At 46.2% G+C, this 21,042-nt stretch overlaps 2 protein-coding genes across 3 annotated transcripts; both read left to right on the top strand.

Moving 5' to 3' along the window:
* The first annotated feature begins 1,243 nt into the window (after positions 1-1,243).
* LOC109732828 (endoplasmin homolog) lies at positions 1,244-6,555 on the top strand. Its single transcript, XM_020292026.4, has 15 exons — positions 1,244-1,564; positions 2,263-2,383; positions 2,467-2,620; positions 2,708-2,788; positions 2,882-2,993; positions 3,165-3,291; positions 3,417-3,555; positions 3,759-3,873; positions 3,962-4,143; positions 4,251-4,466; positions 4,555-4,720; positions 4,801-4,939; positions 5,025-5,175; positions 5,612-6,016; positions 6,117-6,555. The coding sequence occupies exons 1-15, from the start codon at positions 1,408-1,410 to the stop codon at positions 6,360-6,362; spliced, it is 2,511 nt and encodes an 836-aa protein (XP_020147615.1). The 5' UTR covers positions 1,244-1,407; the 3' UTR covers positions 6,363-6,555.
* A 234-nt stretch (positions 6,556-6,789) lies between these two features.
* On the top strand, positions 6,790-10,058 carry LOC109732831 (F-box protein At3g59000). 2 transcript variants are annotated; one of them, XM_073505486.1, is made up of 6 exons: positions 6,790-7,077; positions 7,169-7,273; positions 8,169-9,083; positions 9,181-9,486; positions 9,578-9,635; positions 9,723-10,058. In XM_073505486.1, the coding sequence occupies exons 1-5, from the start codon at positions 7,036-7,038 to the stop codon at positions 9,623-9,625; spliced, it is 1,416 nt and encodes a 471-aa protein (XP_073361587.1). In that variant the 5' UTR covers positions 6,790-7,035; the 3' UTR covers positions 9,626-9,635; positions 9,723-10,058. The 2 variants fall into 2 exon arrangements, with proteins under 2 accessions (XP_073361587.1, XP_073361586.1); XM_073505485.1 differs by lacking the exon at positions 9,578-9,635.
* The last annotated feature ends 10,984 nt before the right edge of the window (positions 10,059-21,042 follow it).

Here is a 21,042-nt window from a genome sequence, read left to right as displayed (position 1 = left end):
CCTGTAAGTGAGTAATGGAACAATGATGTGGCAGTGTTGCTGATGTGGATAGGTTGCATGTTAAGACAAATACTATAGTTTCTGTAACCTTGGTCAGGCTCTGGTCAGACAAATACTATGTTAAGACAAATACTATAATTTCAAATAATGATCCCATTTTCAAAAATAATTGACAAACAAAAAATCATCCGTTACAAAATTTATTAAATATTAAGAAATTGTTTGAAAAGTAAAAAAGCATGTTTTCAAAATATGTTCGTGAATTTTTGAAGTTTTCTGTTCAAAAAATGTTCAATTCTTTAAAATATGTTAATGTTCGTTCCTTTTGCCCAAAAATTCTTTGTGTTTTTATAAAATATATTTTTTCCAAAAAAAATCATACATTTAATAAAAGATAAAAAAAGTTATCAACATTTCATGTTTTCCATATAAATAGAATGAAAAAAAAACCCTTAAAGAAGGGCCACTACAATAGCCAAGCAGTTGCAATGATGTGATGGGCTGACCCAGTCGAGTGCTCCCCTATGTGGGAGGCTGGCAATTCGACGCTTAATTTGAGTCAATCTGTGATTGGATGGTTAGGACGACAGTGATATTCTCAGCACATAAAGTTTAAGTCTTAGACTTGACATTGGTGCTCGCATTTTTCTGAATTTTTTGCAAGCCTTCCGGTGATATTATGCATTCAATGAGAGAAGACGTTTGCATCGACTACGAAAACATCTGTGGTGACTTTATCAATCTCAAAATGATGTGCCAGCTCAATCTCTTGGAGGTGCTCATACGGGTAGGGTGTGTCTATGTGCGTGCGTTCATATGGATGAATGTATGTGCGTATGTATAAGCGTCTACGTTTGTACTATGGTTAGAAAGGAAAAAAACTTCAAAGACACAATTTTTTTAATTTGTTTTGGAGAAACGGACGCACGGTTGTGTGTGGTTCTCGCTGGACTGGACCGGTCCTGGTAGCCCAGCAAAATTTCCCCTCTGACGTCCGATACACGGCGACGAGTCAAGCACCCCGTTGACTGACGAGGCCGGCCCAGACGCACCCATCACGGCCTCTGGCCCACCACGAGTCCACCCCGCGAACGAATTATATCCACTCCACTGACCCGCGGCGAACTTTCTAGCGCATCGCGTCTCGTCGACGTCGACGACCCATCCGGCACCAATCCCAGCCCGCCACCTGTCAAACCCTTCACAACACCCACGAGATCCCCGCCGTCCGATCCTCCAGCTCGCCCGGACGGACGGCGGGGGCACGCGCTCCACGTCGAGCCCCCCGCGCCATCCAATAACTTCCCGCCGCGTGGCCGGAGCCACATCGCGGCCGTCCGTCCGTCCGCGTGGCGCCATCCCGCCCGCGCGGACCGGGCGTGCGGGGTCTCCTCCTCGCCCGTTTAAATGGGTCGCGCATCTCGCCGGCCCCGAGTCAGACGAACGCGACGAGCTCACCCAGTTTTGGTTGGCAGAGTGAAGCGGCGGCCGTCGACGATGCGCAAGTGGGCGCTCTCCTGCGCGCTCCTCCTCGTCCTCCTCCTCACCACCCTCCCCGATCCAGGCAAGCCCCCTCAATCCCTGCCCCTCAACAGTCCGCCGCCGCCACGGTGATTTATGCGGGAGGGCGCCGAATTTAGGTGGTGGCTCGTGATCTGTTCGGTTCGGAGGCAGCGCTCGTAGATTTGGCCCCAGGTGGTAGCTTATCAGTTCCACAGCTCGCCTAGCCGCTTGATTTTCGCGGCGGCACGCCTCTGATGGTTGAATCCCGCGCCGTGCGATTAATTCCTGGTGGGGAATCCAGACGGAATTGCTTCCGGTTGTTTGATCCGTTCGTGTAGAGGCTAGTGCCACTGGGCGTCATCTATGGTGGTAAATTTTAGTCCAGTTTCCGCTGTAGATCTCGCATCTGGATTGCTAGTTCTGTCGCGAGGCACCCCGATCTGATGTGATGGCAGGGCCGCAGGGGTTTGTGCCGAGTTTGACATTACTGGCTTACTTCGTTCATAGATCCGTTGTGGGTTATTAAAATTCAGGAAAATTATGCTGCTAATTAAGTCGTGGGGTTTAAATAGGGTTTAGTCCAGTAACTCGACAGATTTATACACCAATCTAGTGTTTACTTAGCGGAAATATAGTGCTGGTTGCTACTGATCTAGCGCCCCACCATACCCTTCTTAGTGAATTCCAAACACTGGTACCTATCTGCTGTAATCTACACCAAATTCGAGTTGTTTGTCTGATCCCTTCATGTGCCTGCAGCTAAGAAGCTCCAAGTCAATGCCGAGGAGAGCAGCGACGAGGTGGGCGACTTTCCCAAGGTAGAGGAGAAGCTTGGGGCCGTCCCCCATGGCTTGTCCACCGACTCCGAGGTTGTCCAGAGGTGCGCTGTAATGCCTGACCAACGCTGATGGTTCCAATTTCATGCCGTTGACATTCTGTACTGATGACTTTTGATGTGCGAAGGGAGTCCGAGTCGATCTCGAGGAAGACCCTCAGGAACTCGGCCGAGAAGTTTGAGTTCCAGGCCGAGGTGTCCAGGCTCATGGACATCATCATCAACTCACTCTACAGCAACAAGGACATCTTCCTGAGGGAGCTCATTTCCAATGCATCTGATGTACGTATTGCATTTGGTTCTGACCCCCTGTATTTGGATTGCATTGTGGATGCTGGGAACTAAAGGGTGGTGCCTGTATGTTTGTAGGCTTTGGATAAGATTAGGTTCCTTACCCTCACTGATAAGGAGGCTTTGGGCGAGGGTGACACTGCTAAGCTTGAAATCCAGGTATGGTGAACTGCAGAGCTGATAGCCTTTTCTGATTGGCATGTCATTGCTTTTTGAATTGGTTGGTAAGGCATTTGCCGTGTCCTCATGCAGATTAAGTTGGATAAGGAGAACAAGATTCTCTCTATTCGGGATAGGGGTGTTGGTATGACCAAGGAAGATCTCATCAAGAACCTTGGAACCATTGCCAAGTCTGGTACTTCAGGTACTGTTGTTTTCCACTGATTGCTCTGCTCTAAGATATTTGAATCTCCACTGCAAAATCAGCATTATTTATTTATTTGTTGGTGTGGAATATTGCACCAAATACCATCCAACATATATGTAACTTTGAAATGTGCCCGTAAATAACATTAATTGCTTGCACCTTTTGCAGCTTTCGTGGAAAAGATGCAGACTGGAGGTGACCTCAATCTCATTGGGCAGTTTGGTGTTGGTTTCTACTCAGTATACTTGGTTGCTGACTATGTTGAAGTGGTCAGCAAGCACAATGATGACAAACAGTAAGACACTGACCAATGCCCGTGCCTTTGGCACAGTACCGCTGCCTTGTCCTTTTGGTTCATTCCTTGCCTTTCTCTATGCCATTTTCTTGTTGCTGTTGTGACATTGTATCCCTCTCTGATAGGTATGTGTGGGAGTCCAAAGCTGATGGATCATTCGCTATTTCCGAGGATACATGGAATGAACCCCTGGGCCGTGGAACTGAGATCAAACTGCATCTCCGCGATGAGGCTAAGGAGTACTTGGAAGAAGGCAAGCTGAAGGTATCACCATATTATCATGTCTTCTTGCTGTTAGTGCAGTTTACTTTTGTTAAATTCTTGCTGTATTTCTACTTAGACCCAGTGGATCCATAGGTCTTTCTGTCCAATATTTGTATTTGAAACATTATACGACAAAACAAATTTGCCACTTTGAGGCATTTTTTAATGATATAGTTTGTTTAATACGGTTGCTGTTTTTACAGGACTTGGTGAAGAAGTACTCTGAGTTCATCAACTTCCCCATTTACTTGTGGGCAACCAAGGAGGTCGATGTTGAAGTGCCAGCTGATGAGGAATCAAGTGAAGAAGAGGAATCAAGTAAGTTTTACGCTCTGTTATCCATTCTTTCTAGATCATATTGTCTTGTGTGCGTGCAGTCACTAACACATTATCCATTATTTTGTAGCCACAGAGACGACAGAGGAAGAAGAGACAGAAGATGATGAAGAGAAGAAGCCAAAGACAAAGACTGTGAAGGAGACGACTACTGAATGGGAGCTTCTGAATGATATGAAGGCCGTGTGGCTTCGTAACCCCAAGGAGGTTACTGAAGAAGAGTATGCAAAGTTTTACCACTCACTAGCCAAGGTACATACCGTGGTTATGATTGTAATTTATAGGAGAAAATGCCAAGCTTTGTGACGTGACATGTAGAAGAAAATAAGGAACGCCTTCTATCTTGTCTTTTTCTGTAGGACTTTGGTGATGACAAGCCTATGACTTGGAGCCACTTCAGTGCTGAGGGAGATGTCGAGTTCAAAGCTTTGCTCTTTGTTCCTCCGAAGGCTCCACATGATCTGTACGAGAGCTACTACAACGCTAACAAGTCAAACCTCAAGTTGTATGTTAGAAGGGTTTTCATCTCTGATGAATTCGATGATCTTCTTCCGAAGTACCTCAGTTTTTTGATGGTACTGCATATTGACTTGTACAGATTTTTTTTCTTTGTGATGCTGGACTTGCACAGATCAACTTATAACATGCTATTTCTCTCTCTAGGGTATTGTTGACTCAGACACATTGCCCCTCAATGTATCCCGAGAAATGCTTCAACAACATAGCAGTCTGAAGACCATCAAGAAGAAACTGATCCGCAAGGCTCTTGACATGATTAGGAAACTTGCTGAGGAGGATCCTGATGAGTACAGCAACAAAGAAAAGACAGGTAACTAGGGTTTCTGGGAAGTTTAAGTCACTTGCTATAATTTATGACGATAGTCCTTATAGATTGTGTTCTGTAAGCAGATGATGAAAAGAGTGCAATGGAGGAGAAGAAGGGCCAGTACGCCAAGTTCTGGAATGAGTTTGGCAAATCAGTCAAGCTGGGAATCATTGAAGATGCAACAAACAGGAACCGTCTTGCGAAGCTTCTGAGATTTGAGAGGTTTGTCCTGCATTCTGTACTCCAGTATTATTCATGCTGTAGTTCTATACACTGGGGCACAGAATTGATCTTTTGTCTGTTTCAGTTCCAAGTCAGATGGCAAACTTGTCTCCCTTGATGAGTATATTTCAAGGATGAAGTCAGGGCAGAAGGACATCTTCTACCTTACAGGAAGCAGCAAGGAGCAGCTAGAGAAATCTCCATTCCTTGAGCAGCTGACCAAGAAAAACTATGAGGTATGTTACTGTGATGTCCCCTTTTCATTCCAGTCAGGTTTAGTAGTACCTATGCAACTGTGTTACCGCTTACTCAGAGACCAATTTTGAAAGAAATTAAATTCACATGAGGATTTGATCTATTCAGTGTATTCAGAAACCCGTTTTTACTGAAGATCGCAACACATATGTTGTCATACAGATTTTAGGAGATTTAGGACCCAAATTCTGATTTGAACGCAAAGATTGGATTTCAGTATGTAGTTAACAGTAATGTCAATTCCAATGCTGCCAGAGAGTAACTTTTAACACCTGTTAAGTCATGGATAAACTTCCACACCCCTGTCAGCGTGTCAGGAGCTGGATCCTTTGTGCTAGGCTTGGCATTTGCAGCTGGTTTAAATGGTAATCTGTATGAAGCTTGTGAAGTAACATAGTAACCCATTTCTTTTTGCAGGTTATCTACTTCACCGACCCCGTGGATGAGTACCTGATGCAATACCTCATGGACTACGAGGACAAGAAGTTCCAGAACGTGTCCAAGGAGGGCCTGAAGCTCGGCAAGGACTCAAAGCTCAAGGACCTCAAGGAGTCGTTCAAGGAGCTGACCGACTGGTGGAAGAAGGCCCTGGACACGGAGGGCATCGACTCGGTGAAGATCAGCAACCGGCTGCACAACACCCCCTGTGTGGTGGTCACCTCCAAGTACGGATGGAGCTCCAACATGGAGAAGATCATGCAGGCGCAGACCCTGTCGGACGCGAGCAAGCAGGCGTACATGCGTGGCAAGAGGGTCCTGGAGATCAACCCCAGGCACCCCATCATCAAGGAGCTCCGTGACAAGGTCGCCCAGGACAGCGATGTGAGTAGAGTCTCCCTATATACCCCTGATCTTTGCTTCATGAATGCCGGCAGCCGAAGATGATGCTAAATTGCTGGCACATGTGTGTGTGTGTGTGCAGAGCGAGGGTCTGAAGCAGACGGCGAGGCTGGTGTACCAGACGGCGCTGATGGAGAGCGGGTTCAACCTGCCGGACCCCAAGGACTTTGCCTCGAGCATCTACCGGTCGGTGCAGAAGAGCTTGGACCTGAGCCCCGACGCGGCCGTGGAGGAGGAAGAGGAGGTGGAGGAGCCCGAGGTGGAAGAGAAGGAGTCAGCCAAGGCGGAGGAGCCGGAGCACGAGCAGTACGACAAGGACGAGCTGTAGTTGCTGCCGTCTTCTCATCGCCCATTTAGCTCTCAGTAGAAGTGTTGGACTGGAAATGTGATGGTTTCGAGGGACGTCCATTTTTTACCGCGCGAAAACGCAAATCATTGTGATACGAGGTTTTTGTCAGTGTAATGTACTACTGTACCTAGTTTTTTTAAAAGTTAAATGATACCCTAGCTAGTTCAAATTAGCATGCCTGGTTTCTGTCCGAAGTGCCCTTTTGTACACTTGCTGTTTTGGTTTCCTCACAGTGGTGTACGTAGTTACAGAAATGAATAATGGGGTTACGAAGGTAGTCTGGCTGTACTGAGTTTTATCCATGCAGGGTTATGAGGGTAGTTCCCAAGGTTGAGTTACCACGCGGCAAGCGTGGTTAGCCGCTACGTATATTCTCAAAGCAGGAGCGAGTTCCACTTGGGAGTTTGTGCTGCTGAAGCCGATTTTAGACTGGAACAGAAATGGATTGATTATTTGCTGGAGTTGGTCCCATTTTAGATCAGAACTGTCTATGTGATTGATGTGTGTCTGAAGAGGTGGGAAAAAGGGGGAAGAAAGAAAATCGTCCCAACGCCCGTGGGATTGCTGGGACTTGCCACTTCGCACTTCAGAGCGTTCCGTTGGCACCAAAAAGGAAAGCGGACCGAGCTCCGCCGATCTTGCAGTGGCAGCAATGGCCGCTCCTTCCCCTCCCCCTCCTCCTCTAGATCCGCAGGTAAGCAGCACTGTCATCATCCTCTCCCCTCCTCTTGGTGTTCCTGATTAGTCGGTTTCTCCATTAACACCCACCCCACCTCCCCTTGCAGCTGCAGCCCATGGTGGAAGGGTCGGCCGCGAGCAGGCTGGAGCAGGAGCACCACCACCTCGGCACCGGCGACGAGCCGTCCTTCCGGATGGACGACCTTCCCGCGGTAACTTCCCCACCACCACCTCCTCAGGCTTGTGTGGTGTTCTCCATAGATCTGCACTTCTGGGGCGAAAAACTAGTGTTTTGTTGCCTGCAGGCAGGGGGCTTCGGTTGCTGTCCACCTCAAGCTTTGTTCTTTTCTTGATTGAAGTGCGCCTTTGTGTCTAGGGTTTCTTGCTCAACTTGTGTGCTAGTAGAGTAGAATAGAGGGCACCGGCTTCCTTCAGTTGTTAGAAAAAAGGAAGGGAGATTGGTGGATCCCTTCTGATGAATGTAGTCCTTTTTCTGTTCCACATTCCGACTAAATCTCATTGCGAGACAAAATCCAATGTGTACATGACTGATAGGTAAGAAACGGTAGGAGTAACAGAATTGCGCCAAACTGAACACTAGATTACAGCACGACAGTTACTTGGGCACAAGACAGTGCATAGAGAGGACCACTAGTTTCAGTTGAACCGGAAAACATGGTTTCCATGCCATCAGCCAAAATTGTTTTCCTCATAACTACCAGAAAGGAAAACCTTTACCTTATTTTGTAGTTTCACATTCCATCTAAGTTTGAAGGAGAAATGAGATCTCTGTCTTCAGAGAAAAATGGACAGAAAACTGTCCATTCTCTCTAGGAGTCGGGCAGGCTGACACAACTATCTTTTAACATTCATTACTACAGACATTGCCTACACACACCTGTAACAGCATCCGGGAGAACATGCAAGATTGGTACAAATAAAATTGTAAAACACCCAATAGAAACTCTCCAAAAAGATGTGATTTGCATCTGGTCAGATTTGTCACTTTCCAATGTATATACTTTCAGCATTGTGCAATTTGATTTTCAGCAAATTAGTGCCTATTCCGCCCGTCTACCAGTCTAACAGTCCACGCCCTTGTCGCAGGAGATTCTACCTGTTATAATCTCACTGCTCCCACTTAAAGAGGCTGTGAGGACCAGCATTGTTTCAACAAGTTGGAAAATGCTCTGGACATTCCACTGTAATCTGTGTTTTTATGGTCCCAATGAGCTGGATGATGACCCTTCAGTGCCCCCTTTGGAATCTGATGAGGAGGCCGCCGTTGATGAATATGTGAAAACATCACAAGCTAAGTTGAAAATAAAACGAGATAAGTTCATTGAGGCTGTGAATTGTGTTATTCAACGGCATAGCGGGGTAGGAATCAACAAGTTCAGCATCAGGTGTGGCCTGCACAAGGAGGAATTTGATCATCTTGACAGATGGATTAGCTTTGCCGCTTCATCAAAGGCGAAGATCATCTCTTTTGACCTGAAGAAAATTGTTTGCCCATCCAAAGAAGTCCACCAGTTCCCTCTTGAGGCCTTAGTTGTTCAAGGCAGCTCTTGTGTGCAGTCCTTGTATCTCGCTGATGCTTCTCTAAAGCCACACCCAGGCATATGTGGCTTCACACTACTCAGAAGGCTTGTTCTGGAATTTGTAGAGATATTCGGAGACTTTTCAGGCTTTTTAGCAAACTGTTCAGCACTCGAGGACCTAGAGCTGATTGAGTGCTCCGGTGTAACCAATTTAAGCATACTGCACCAACTTGATAAACTTCAACATTTGCTAATTGACAGAATGCCTGTCGAGACGGTTGAGTCCAATGCTACCGATCTTGCTCATTTTGAGTACAAAGGAAAAGAGATCCCTATAGTACTTCATGGTCGCTCAAAGTTAGAGAAGGCTACAATAATGTTTGAAGGCAGCAATGGATTGGCCCGTGTATTCACTGCAGTTCCAATCATTTTGGGAGTGAAGGCGCTAAATGTGCAAGCTCAAATATCTGCTTATGAACAGGTTACCTGGTCTATATTTACATATTCTTGTTTTCTTACCTTGTAGTTTCTTGAAACTGGATTTTAATGTCATCTTATTTGTCCTTGTCATGTCTCAGCTGCAGAAGCTGGCACCAAGACCATGTTGCATGTTTATATACCCCTCGCCCGCGAGCAGAGCACTCCAAAGTGCTTTGTTTTTTCGGGCCGGTGCGGGGAGAGCTTTGTGGTGCTCTAGCTCACCTCCTATGCACATGAGGTGTTCGATGAAATGCCCGAGCCACACTAAGCTTTCTCCTCTCGAAGCTCGACCTCCAAGCTCCATTTTCTCTGAGATTTGTCTAGGTTTAGCAGTCCGTCACGTCCCGTCTCCGTCTTCACCGCCGTCGATCGCCCGCGCCGATCTCGTCGCCGACACCACCGTGGTGAGCCTCTTGTTCTTATCTTCTTTTTGAAAGAAAAAAATTCTTACTTTGTCTAATTTTCTTACTTTTATTATTGCTTGTTATTATATAGTGTGATGGTTTTGGTATCCGCCCCCGTCGGCCCTCGTCCTGTCTATGATTCGGATGTGGTATATATTATCTTTTATAACTATTTGGTTCATTTATTGTTTATGACAATTATGCCGACCAACGTGACATAGATTTTATTTATCTAGGAGGTATGTGAACCGGAAATTCCAACCGACCCTATTGTCGAGAGGTTAAATTTAGTTGAAGAAGAAAACAATTACTTAAGGGGAAAAAATAAAAAAAATTGAGGAGGAGAAGATGATATTGGAGTTGCATGTTGCGGATGTCGTCGATGATCACAAGATCAAGATGGACGCAATGCGTTTGAAGATTAGAAAGATTAGAAAATATGCCATTCATACTGAGGCTTGGTATCATTATGCCGTTGAATCACTTGTTACCTTGGTTGCGATTATAATCGCATTTGTTGTTGCATGAAATGTTTTACATAGTTTCAATGTATGGTTTAATTAGATGCTCTAGACGCAGCAGCAGGTTGGGGTTCAGAGGAGCAACAACGGAGAGCAGCAAGAGATTAGAGGAGAAGAGAGCATACATGAGTTGTGGAATTTGTCTCGTCCAATCCTTCTCATCCTTCTCCCGCTCGTCTCTTCTTTATCCTCTACAGAGGAGCCGCCCAACCCCCATCCATGGCAGCCACCGCTTGAACCCCCGCACAGGTTCCCGGCGCCACCGTCCCCCGCGAGCTCCTCCCCGTCTTCCTGCATCGACCTGAGCCGCAACGGATGGCCGCTGCGTCTGCGTTGACCGCGGGCGAGCGCATGCGTCCGACGTATCCGGCCCCACCACCGGCGACGACCACCTCCTCCGCGCCTCCCTTCTGCTCCTTCTCCCACAGTCTCTTTTTAAGTGGATCTGAAAAAACGATTCGTTTTTGTAACACCCACGATGCGGCTATATCTCCCACTTGTCGAGGCACGACTTAGAGGCATAACTACATGGTGGTTTTGTCGCAAGAAGGGTCATCTTCACACAATCCCATGTAATGAACAAGAATGGGGTAAAGAGTTGGCTTACAATCGCCACTTCACATAATACATAAATAAATTCATACATCATCCAAAATACACACATAGACCGACTACGGTCAAAACCAAATGAAAAGAAGATAACCCCAAATGCTAGATCCCCGATCGTCCCAACTGGGCTCCACTACTGATCATCAGGAAACGAAACATAGTAACGACCAAGGTCCTCGTCGAACTCCCACTTGAGCTCGGTTGCATCACCTGCACTGGTATCATCGGCACCTGCAACTGTTTGGAAGTATCTGGTGAGTCACGAGGACTCAGCAATCTCACACCCGCGAGATCAAGACTATTTAAGCTTATGCGTAGGAAAGGGGTAACGAGGTGGAGCTGCAGCAACCACTAAGCAAATATGGTGGCTAACATACGCAAATAAGAGCGAGAAGAGGAGCAACGGAACGGTCGTCAACTAGTAATGATCAAGAAGCGATCCTGAACTCCTACTTACGTCAAACATAACCCAAAAACCGTGTTCACTTCCCGGACTCAGCCGAAAAGAGACCATCACGGCTACACATGCGGTTGATGCATTTTAATTAAGTCGAGTGTCAAGTTCTCTACACCCGGATATTAACAAATTCCCATCTGCCACATAACCGCGGGCACGGCTTTCGAAAGATAATACCCTGCAGGGGTGTCCCAACTTAGCCCATTATAAGCTCTCACGGTCAATGAAGGATATTCCTTCTCCCGGGAAGACCAGATCAGTCTCGGAATACCGGTTTACAAGACATTTCGACAATGGTAAAACAAGACCAGCAAGACCACCTGCTGGGCCGACAAATCCCGATAGGAGCTGCACATATCTCGTTCTCAGGGCACACCGGATAAGCTAAGCGTACAGGTACCGACGTAACCCAAGTTGCCAAGGGATGGTCCCGCACAATGCTCTAGTTTGGACCAACACTCAGAGGAGCACTGGCCCGGGGGGGTTAAAATAAAGATGACCCTTGAGTCTGCAGAACCCAAGGGAAAAAGGCTTAGGTGGCAAATGTTAAAACCAAGGTTGGGCCTTGCTGGAGGAGTTTTATTCAAGGCGAACTGTCAAGGGGGTCCCATAAATCACCCAACCGCGTAAGGAACGCAAAATCAAGGAACATAACACAGGTATGATGGAAACTAGGGTGGCAAGAGTGGAACAAAACACCAGGCATAAGGCCGAGCCTTCCACCATTAACCAAGTATATAGATGCATTAATTAAGATAAGATATATTGTGATATCCCAACATATCGATGTTCCAACATGGAACAAACTTCATCTTCACCTGCAACTAGCAACGCTATAAGAGGGGCTGAGCAAAAGCGGTAACATAGCCAAACAACGGTTTGCTGGGAAAGGTGGGTTAGAGGTTGACATGGCAATATGGGAGGCATGATATAGCAAGTGGTAGGTAGCGCGGCATAGCAATGGAGCGAACAACTAGCAAGCAAAGATAGAAGTGATTTCGAGGGTATGGCCTTCTTGCCTGAAATCCCGCTAGGAAGAAGAACGAGTCCATGAAGAAGACAAACGGTTGTAGTCGAACGAATCCTCACAACTCCGGAACGAAACCGAAGCTAACGAGAGAAGCAACCCGGAAAGAAACAAACAACATAGTAAACAACCACCACATACACATGGCATGATGCACAAACAAGTATGATGCATGTCCGGTTTAATGGGGCATGGCATGGCAAAGTGCACAAACAATACTACAAATTAAGTGGAGCTCAATATGTAACAAGTTGCATATTGACGAAACACCACATCAATTATTTAGTTCTCTCTCGTTTATGTACCCAACAATGTTAAATGTTGATTAACAAGGCAAGAGGGTGAAACATAAGTAAACTAACTATTTAAGCAAGTTAAATGAGGCCGGAAACAATAAACAACAATTCCGGAAAAACCCCATATGCATATTTTGGTTATGGTACTGTTCTGCCATAAACACAATTTTAATGTCATTCAACAGCAAAATAAAGTGCACCATGTTAAACTAGGCATTTTTCTACCCCATTTACATATAAAGTTTATTTAAAATGGAGCTACGGTTATTTAGTTATGAAATAAAACATTTTAGCATGGCATTTGAGAAAATTTAAACAAACAGCATTTTGAACATTTTAAACAGGGGTGAAAGTTGCATATTATGAAACTAGACAGAATTCTAAGCATTTTACATATTCAAATCATTTTAAACCGATGCACCATTTGTGAGTTATTAAATGCATGATCTAGAGGGACTTTTCTGTAAAACAGGTAAATCACTGGATAATTGATAAAATCGCAGGCAGGAAAAAAAAACTACATCGGGCCAAATCTGACTGCCCCGATGGGATCATGGGCGCTGGAAGCTCACCCAGCTGGGCCTGGCCCAGGGTGGTGGGAAGGTGAGGCCGGAAAGGGGGCGCTGGGCCTGGAGCTAGACTTGGCGAAAACGCAGTCAACGCGAGGCGAGGCGAGCGAGCTGCTGCTCGTCGTCCTGCTCGTGCAGGAGCGAAGCAGGGAGGTGGTGCGGTGAGGGACTTGGCGAGGAGGCTACCTTCGGCGACAAGTGGGTGGCGGGGACGACGGGATCCGGTGGTGAGACGACGACCCGGCGAGAACTAAGGCGAGGCAGGGTTCGGGGCGCGTCTCGTCCTCCTGCTCGAAGCAGAGGATGCAGGGGAAGCAGAGGCCGGCGGCAAGGGATGCAGGGTCGCGAGGCGGCGGCGCTCGGGCAGACGGGAGGAGCGGGCGCGAGGGCTTCCCTCCCTGGAACGAGGCGGAGGCGACGGGAACCTCCAGGAGATCCATGGGCGGCAGGCTCCTGCAAAACGGCGGCGTCGCGACACCATCAGAGGGAGCGAGAGAGAAGAAGTGGAGGAAGGAAGGAGAGGGGCGACGGGGCTGGTCCTGCTGGTATTGCTCCGGCGAGGGGCAACGGGTGGTGATGGAGCTCCGACATGGAGCTGCTGCTACGCGGGTGGCCTGCGGTCATCGGCGCGAGGAGGAGCATGGAGGAGCTCCTCTCCTCCGGATCGAACAGGAAGGAGAAGGCAGTGGGGCGCTGGTCTCCGACGAGGCCGGTTGAAGACGGCAGCCTCATGCAGGGGTGCTCGGGCTCCTGGATCGAGAGGGGGCGCGGGAAGGATGGATCCGAAGGGATGCACTAGTTGGGTGGATCGGGCAAGATCCCGAGGAAAGATGCTGAGTGGGTGGCTGCGCGGCTAGGGGTGGATGGGACAAGGGGGCTAGATTTTAGGGATTGGTCTAGGGTTGGACTATTTATATAGGTAGGGGATTAGGGCAGGGTTAATTTGGACCCTCCGATCATAATCGGCTGGTCGAGAATAGATAGGTTAGGGAGTCCAAATAAGAAAACAGAGATGTTTTATAGATGTTAGGGGATGATCCGGATCCAATGGTGACGACTGAGCGGGTCGGGTTCGGGGGCAAGTTTCGGACGAGCAAGCGAGGGGGTCTAAGAGAGGTGATGAAGGCAAAGGGAGAAACGACAACGACGAGCGAATGCAAGTTTAAAAACAATGATGGCAACGAGTGCCGATGCAATGGAAAAGATGACATGATGAAATGCAACAAACAAATAAAACACACGGCGGCCACGCAAAACATGGAAGGCATCTGAAGCGTCGGTCTCGGGGCGTTACAACACTCCACCACTACAAGAGGATCTCGTCCCGAGATCTAAGGACGGCACCGGAAAAAAGCGGAAGAGGAAGAGAAGAGGTAAAGCTAAGTTGCTTCTTTGACAAACGAGTGAAACCACGAACCTTGAGAGATTGAACGAACGAAAAGAGAGAATACAAGGGAGATAAACGAGATTGAAAACACTCCGTTATCAAAGAGGAATAAGGAACATTGCGAGAACCTTTGTAGGTTGAAGAATATGAAACAAGAGCTTAACGGATCAAAAGGAATATGAAAGCACACCGGTAGAAAAGAGAAACAAGGAACACCATGTGAACCTTGGAGCTTGCAACACTATGAATGACGAGCAAAATGGACAAGAAGGAATTGAAACCACTCCGGTTAAAATTAGATAGAGAAGGAATAAGATTGATATAATTTGGGCAGCACTCCGACTAAAGAAGAAGGAAAACTTGATAAGATGAAAAGAACTTGAAGAGATGACACAACACTCCGGTTAAATGGATTAGTAAGAAAAGAACACGATCCTCACAATTCGACATGATGAGTGAAGAGAGCAACATCACCATGCCTCCGGAAGAAAAAATAGAAGGTAGATCATTGGAATAAAGGAATGGAGAAGAAAATGCCAACTTCTACCACCAATGATCTTGGAAAGCACCCTTCCAAGAAGGTTAGAATGGAGTTGTTGGAAAAACCAACAACGAAACGAACAAGCTTGTAGTGGGCTTATGGAAAAACTTCTCAAAATAGAGGCGAAATTCTGCCACTACGGAAACAGTTGATTGGATTGAGATCAACAAGGAGAAGAAAACTTCTTCACCAAGATGAGAAGGAGAAAATTTGATCATTGATAAACACCACAAATAGCTACATTCCTTAGGGAAGGCTATAGGTGAAATCTATACCAAGATAACATCAACAAAGAAATTGTTGGGTTGAAAAGATACCATGAACGAAGAAAAAATGATGGGTTTAAATATCTCATTCTTGACAACTTGTGAATCATGAAACATGAAGAAAATTATCAAGAATGACATAACCCCACCTCAAAAGATAAGGTAGGAAGAATTGCACTTTGGAATGCAAGATGAAGAATGCTTGAACTCCTCAAAACAAGACCTGTGTTGAACACCATGTTTATCTTTGAGTATAGCTTGGTGGATCATAACTTCGAGAGAATTCTTGAAGAACAATTGAAGAATGAAAGGAATCCTTGATGAGCCACCATGTTGATCCTCCATGAAGAACTCCGATAATAAAAGAATGATCAAACGAAAGGGAAAGTTGAAAAGAACTCCGGGAGAAGCCTTGCAATGATTAGATGAAGCTTTGAAATGATATAATTGAAATAACTTGGAGCTCCGGAAAGAAAAATGAACAAATGAGATCAAGAATTTTGATGAATCTCTGGAATAAGGAATTAATCACTTGGATGAAACAAGAATAAGAATTACATTATGCTTAGCCTTCACCAATTTAGATTGATGACAAGCAACGGATTTGGCATACTACTTATTCTCGTAGAAAGGATTAAGAGAGATATAGCGCAAACTTGAGAAAAGTCTTCAACGATCCGCCGTTAGGATTGGAAAGAACGAATGAATTGATATGATAACCAAGGAAGAGAACTCTTGAACGAACCACCGTAAGAATTGAAAATGAACAAAGAAAAGATAAAGAAACACCGGGAAGAATTAGAAAATGAACGAAGATACTTGAGAGAATTTAGGTACAAGTGAAACGAAGATATCATGAACTGATTAGAGGATATTTTAACGATGCACCGGTAAGATTTGGAGAACGAGAGCTGAATGTTGAGAACGAATAAATCTTCTGAAATTTTGGCCTTCAGAGAATTAAACTGAAAAGACTCATGAATTGCCCCGGATGGGTGGAAGGAATTCTCACAATCGAAAATAATTATGAGAGGATGGCATAAGCTAGAACTACGCATCTTTGGAAATACGGGTAAGGATTTGTAGGAAAAATTCTTCTTCGGTCTTCAAATGTTGAGAATGATGACAAGAAACACCACCATAAATTTTTGAGATACTCCGGAATGACAAATAGAAAGATTGAACGAGCGATGAAAAGAATTTGAAAGATCTTGGAGAAAGACATTCGACTGACGATAACCCATTCTTACGTCAAACTTTGCAATGAATTTGAGAATAACTCCGAAAAGAATTAGAAGAGTCAGGTAAGATCCTGGGAAAAGACCTGTGGGTTAGGGCCCACTCAAAAGAACCACCGTTGAACGATTGCTTGAAAAGAGAGATTGCATCGGTTGAATTAAATGGCTTGAATGAGATAGCATCCTCAAAAGAACTTGAATGAATTGAGAATGGAAACTTGAATCTTCTGAGATATCTTCAACACTCCGGAACAAATGAATAGCGAGAAGTGGATGATTAAGAGGTGCACCGGTACGAGAAAAACATTTGAAACGAGGAAAAGATATGATCGACAAAGCTTGAATTTAATCCACCGGAGAAGAATACAAGAATGAAGAATGATGAACTTGAAGCTTCGTGAGCATCTTCATGAGAAATCACCGGTTAAGAACATTGACGGAAAAGAATGGAGAGACTTCCCATCTATAAGATGGATACTTGATTAAGAAATCTGAGTCCTTGAAGAAAAGGGTGGGTGGGCGGGAAAAACAAAGGCAACTTGGGACGGATGACCGAAACACCGTTGATAGAAGTTAGAATTGATCTTGCGGATGTTGAAATGATCGGATCCACTTGAAGAGAAGCGCACCGGGTGGGAAAAGAATTAACATGACAACCTCAATGATCGAAAGGATTAGCAATCCCATAGAAATATGAGAACACCGCCTAGAATAAGGTAGGGAATCAACACTTGACACCGAAGCAACTCGAATACCACAAATTAAAACAAAACAAAGGATTGGCTTGCAAAATAAGCCAGAAACAAACATATGATAGATCCCATATCGTATCATGTGTCTGTTGGAAAGATATTCTAGGAGCTACTTGAATTCCCACTTATAAACTCCCGAAACTTTCTGGTTATGCAATCTGGTGTTGGGGATACAGGGGACACAATATATCTCACCCAAACTAACAATACCTAGATCCAGCTGTATCCATCCTTCAACACATAACCAAGAAACCTTCGGAAATCATTTACCTCAACCTTCGAAAAGCATCCGTTATACGAGTTATGGCAATACTCCCGAACTCCCGCCCCAGTACTGGGTGGCGTCGAGGTAATCTCACCAACAACTGCATAAAAGAGATTTTCGATGTCGGCGAAACTCAGGTATTCCAGAACTGCAACGATAAAATTGTGACGACAACACCTCGGAGCTCAACTCCCCGGGACACTGCCACAACCCCTAAATGTCAGGAGGCACCAAGAACAATGTTCTCGTCACAAAACCATCGGAACGATTCCAAGATACCCGCGTTATCCTAATTTTTTTAGTGAAATTTGAGGAGAGAAGAGTAAAAAATTCTACGTCAGGAGGCCTCACCAGAGCAACGAAGGGACTGAGGAGTAAAAAGAATCCTACTCTCCGATATACATAATCCTAAGACTCAAAACATTTTTGTTCTAGACTCAACAACGCCAGCGATTCGATCAAGCAGGGGGCTCCTAAGTCGGGGATGGCTCTGATTACCAACTTGTAACACCCACGATGCGGCTATATCTCCCACGTGTCGAAGCACGACTTAGAGGCATAACCGCATGGTGGTTTTGTCGCAAGAAGGGTCATCTTCACACAATCCCATGTAATGAACAAGAATGGGATAAAGAGTTGGCTTACAATCGCCACTTCACACAATACATAAATAAATTCATACATCATCCAAAATACACACATAGACCGACTACGGTCAAAACCAAATGAAAAGAAGATAACCCCAAATGCTAGATCCCCGATCGTCCCAACTGGGCTCCACTACTGATCATCAGGAAACGAAACATAGTAACGACCAAGGTCCTCGTCGAACTCCCACTTGAGCTCGGTTGCATCACCTGCAATGGTATCATCGGCACCTGCAACCGTTTGGAAGTATCTGGTGAGTCACGAGGACTCAACAATCTCACACCCGCGAGATCAAGACTATTTAAGCTTATGGGTAGGAAAGTGGTAACGAGGTGGAGCTGCAGCAACCACTAAGCAAATATGGTGGCTAACATACGCAAATAAGAGCGAGAAGAGGAGCAACGGAACGGTCGTCAACTAGTAATGATCAAGAAGTGATCCTGAACTCCTACTTACGTCAAACATAACCCAAAAACCGTGTTCACTTCCCGGACTCAGCCGAAAAGAGACCATCACGGCTACACACGCGGTTGATGCGTTTTAATTAAGTCGAGTGTCAAGTTCTCTACACCCGGATATTAACAAATTCCCATCTGCCACATAACCGCGGGCACGGCTTTCGAAAGATAATACCCTGCAGGGGTGTCCCAACTTAGCCCATTATAAGCTCTCACGGTCAACGAAGCGATCAGTCTCGGAATCCCGATTTACAAGACATTTCGACAATGGTAAAACAAGACCAGCAAGACCACCCGCTGTGCCGACAAATCCCGATAGGAGCTGCACATATCTCGTTCTCAGGGCACGCCGGATAAGCTAAGCGTACAGGTACCGACGTAACCCAAGTTGCCAAGGGATGGTCCCGCACGGTGCTCTAGTTTGGACCAACACTCAGAGGAGCACTGGCCGGGGGGTTAAAATAAAGATGACCCTTGAGTCTGCAGAACCCAAGGGAAAAAGGCTTAGGTGGCAAATGTTAAAACCAAGGTTGGGCCTTGCTGGAGGAGTTTTATTCAAGGCGAACTGTCAAGGGGGTCCCATAAATCACCCAACCGCGTAAGGAACGCAAAATCAAGGAACATAACACCGGTATGACGGAAACTATGGTGGCAAGAGTGGAACAAAACACCAGGCATAAGGCCGAGCCTTCCACCATTAACCAAGTATATAGATGCATTAATTAAGATAAGAGATATTGTGATATCCCAACATATCGATGTTCCAACATGGAACAAACTTCATCTTCACCTGCAACTAGGAACGCTATAAGAGGGGCTGAGCAAAAGCGGTAACATAGCCAAACAACGGTTTGCTGGGAAAGGTGGGTTAGAGGCTTGACATGGCAATATGGGAGGCATGATATAGCAAGTGGTAGGTAGCGCGGCATAGCAATAGAGCGAACAACTAGCAAGCAAAGATCGAAGTGATTTCGAGGGTATGGTCATCTTGCCTGAAATCCCGCTAGGAAGAAGAACGAGTCCATGAAGAAGACAAACGGATGTAGTCGAACGAATCCTCACAACTCCGGAACGAAACCGAAGCTAACGAGAGAAGCAACCCGGAAAGAAACAAACAACATAGTAAACAACCACCACATACACATGGCATGATGCACAAACAAGTATGATGCATGTCCGGTTTAATGGGGCATGGCATGGCAAAGTGCACAAACAATACTACAAATTAAGTGGAGCTCAATATGTAACAAGTTGCATATTGACGAAACACCACATCAATTATTTAGTTCTCTCTCGTTTATGTACCCAACAATGTTAAATGTTGATTAACAAGGCAAGAGGGTGAAGCATAAGTAAACTAACTATTTAAGCAAGTTAAATGAGGCCGGAAACAATAAACAACAATTCCGGAAAAACCCCATATGCATATTTTGGTTATGGTACTGTTCAGCCATAAACACAATTTTAATGTCGTTAAATAGCAAAATAAAGTGCACCATGTTAAACTAGGCATTTTTCTACCCATTTACATATAAAGTTTATTTAAAATGGAGCTACGGTTATTTAGCTATGAAATAAATCATTTATCATGGCATTTGAGCAAATTTAAACAAACAGCATTGAAACATTTTAAACAGGGGTGAAAGTTGCATATTATGAAACTAGACAGAATTCTAAGCATTTTACATATTCAAATCATTTTAAACCGATGCACCATTTGTTTGTTATTAAATGCATGATCTAGAGGGACTTTTCTGTAAAACAGGTAAATCACTGGATAATTGATAAAATCGCAGGCAGGAAAAAAAACTACATCGGGACATCTCTGACTGGCCCGATGGGAGCATCGGCGCTGGAAGCTCACCCAGCTGGGCCTGGCCCAGGGCGGTGGGAAGGTGAGGCCGGAAAGGGGGCGCTGGGCCTGGAGCTGGAGTTGGCGAAAACGCGGTCAATGCGAGGCGAGGCAAGCGAGCTGCTGCTCGTCGTCCTGCTCGTGCAGGAGCGAAGCAGGGAGGTGGCGCGGTGAGGGACTTGGCGAGGAGGCGACCTCCGGCAACAAGTGGGTGGCGGGGACGACGGGATCCGGCGGTTAGACGGCGACCCGGCGAGAACTAAGGCGAGGCAGGGTTCGGGGTGTGTCTCGTCCTCCTGCTCGAAGCAGAGGATGCAGGGGAAGCAGAGGCTGGCGGCGAGGGATGCAGGGTCGCGAGGCGGCGGCGCTCGGGCAGACGGGAGGAGCGGGCGCGAGGGCTTCCCTCCCTGGAACGAGGCGGAGGCGACGGGAACCTCCAGGAGATCCATGGGCGGCAGGCTCCTGCAAAACGGCGGCGTCGCGACACCATCAGAGGGAGCGAGAGAGAAGAAGTGGAGGAAGGAAGGAGAGGGGCGACGGGGCTGGTCCTGCTGGTATTGCTCCGGCGAGGGGCAACGGGTGGTGATGGAGCTCCGACATGGAGCTGCTGCTACGCGGGTGGCCGGCGGCCATCGGCGCGAGGAGGAGCATGGAGGAGCTCCTCTCCTCC

This window comes from Aegilops tauschii, chromosome 7 (assembly GCF_002575655.3).
Source record: "Aegilops tauschii subsp. strangulata cultivar AL8/78 chromosome 7, Aet v6.0, whole genome shotgun sequence".
In the NCBI taxonomy this organism is placed as follows: Eukaryota; Viridiplantae; Streptophyta; class Magnoliopsida; order Poales; family Poaceae; genus Aegilops; species Aegilops tauschii.
The sequence above is the reverse complement of the archived record's forward strand: the minus strand, read 5'-3'. Positions and strand labels throughout refer to the sequence as shown.

What these genes read in the sequence shown, in the direction of transcription:
- LOC109732831 (XM_073505485.1), top strand. Translation starts at nt 7,036, where the DNA reads ATGGCCGCTCCTTCCCCTCCCCCTCCTCCTCTAGATCCGCAG. An exon ending in CTCCTCCTCTAGATCCGCAG is followed by an intron (nt 7,078 to 7,168) that starts GTAAGCAGCACT and finishes CTCCCCTTGCAG; the next exon opens with CTGCAGCCCATGGTGGAAGG. An exon ending in GGATGGACGACCTTCCCGCG is followed by an intron (nt 7,274 to 8,168) that starts GTAACTTCCCCA and finishes CCCTTGTCGCAG; the next exon opens with GAGATTCTACCTGTTATAAT.
- LOC109732828 (XM_020292026.4), top strand. Translation starts at nt 1,408, where the DNA reads ATGGGTCGCGCATCTCGCCGGCCCCGAGTCAGACGAACGCGACGAGCT. An exon ending in TTTACCACTCACTAGCCAAG is followed by an intron (nt 4,144 to 4,250) that starts GTACATACCGTG and finishes CTTTTTCTGTAG; the next exon opens with GACTTTGGTGATGACAAGCC. An exon ending in TGACCAAGAAAAACTATGAG is followed by an intron (nt 5,176 to 5,611) that starts GTATGTTACTGT and finishes TTCTTTTTGCAG; the next exon opens with GTTATCTACTTCACCGACCC.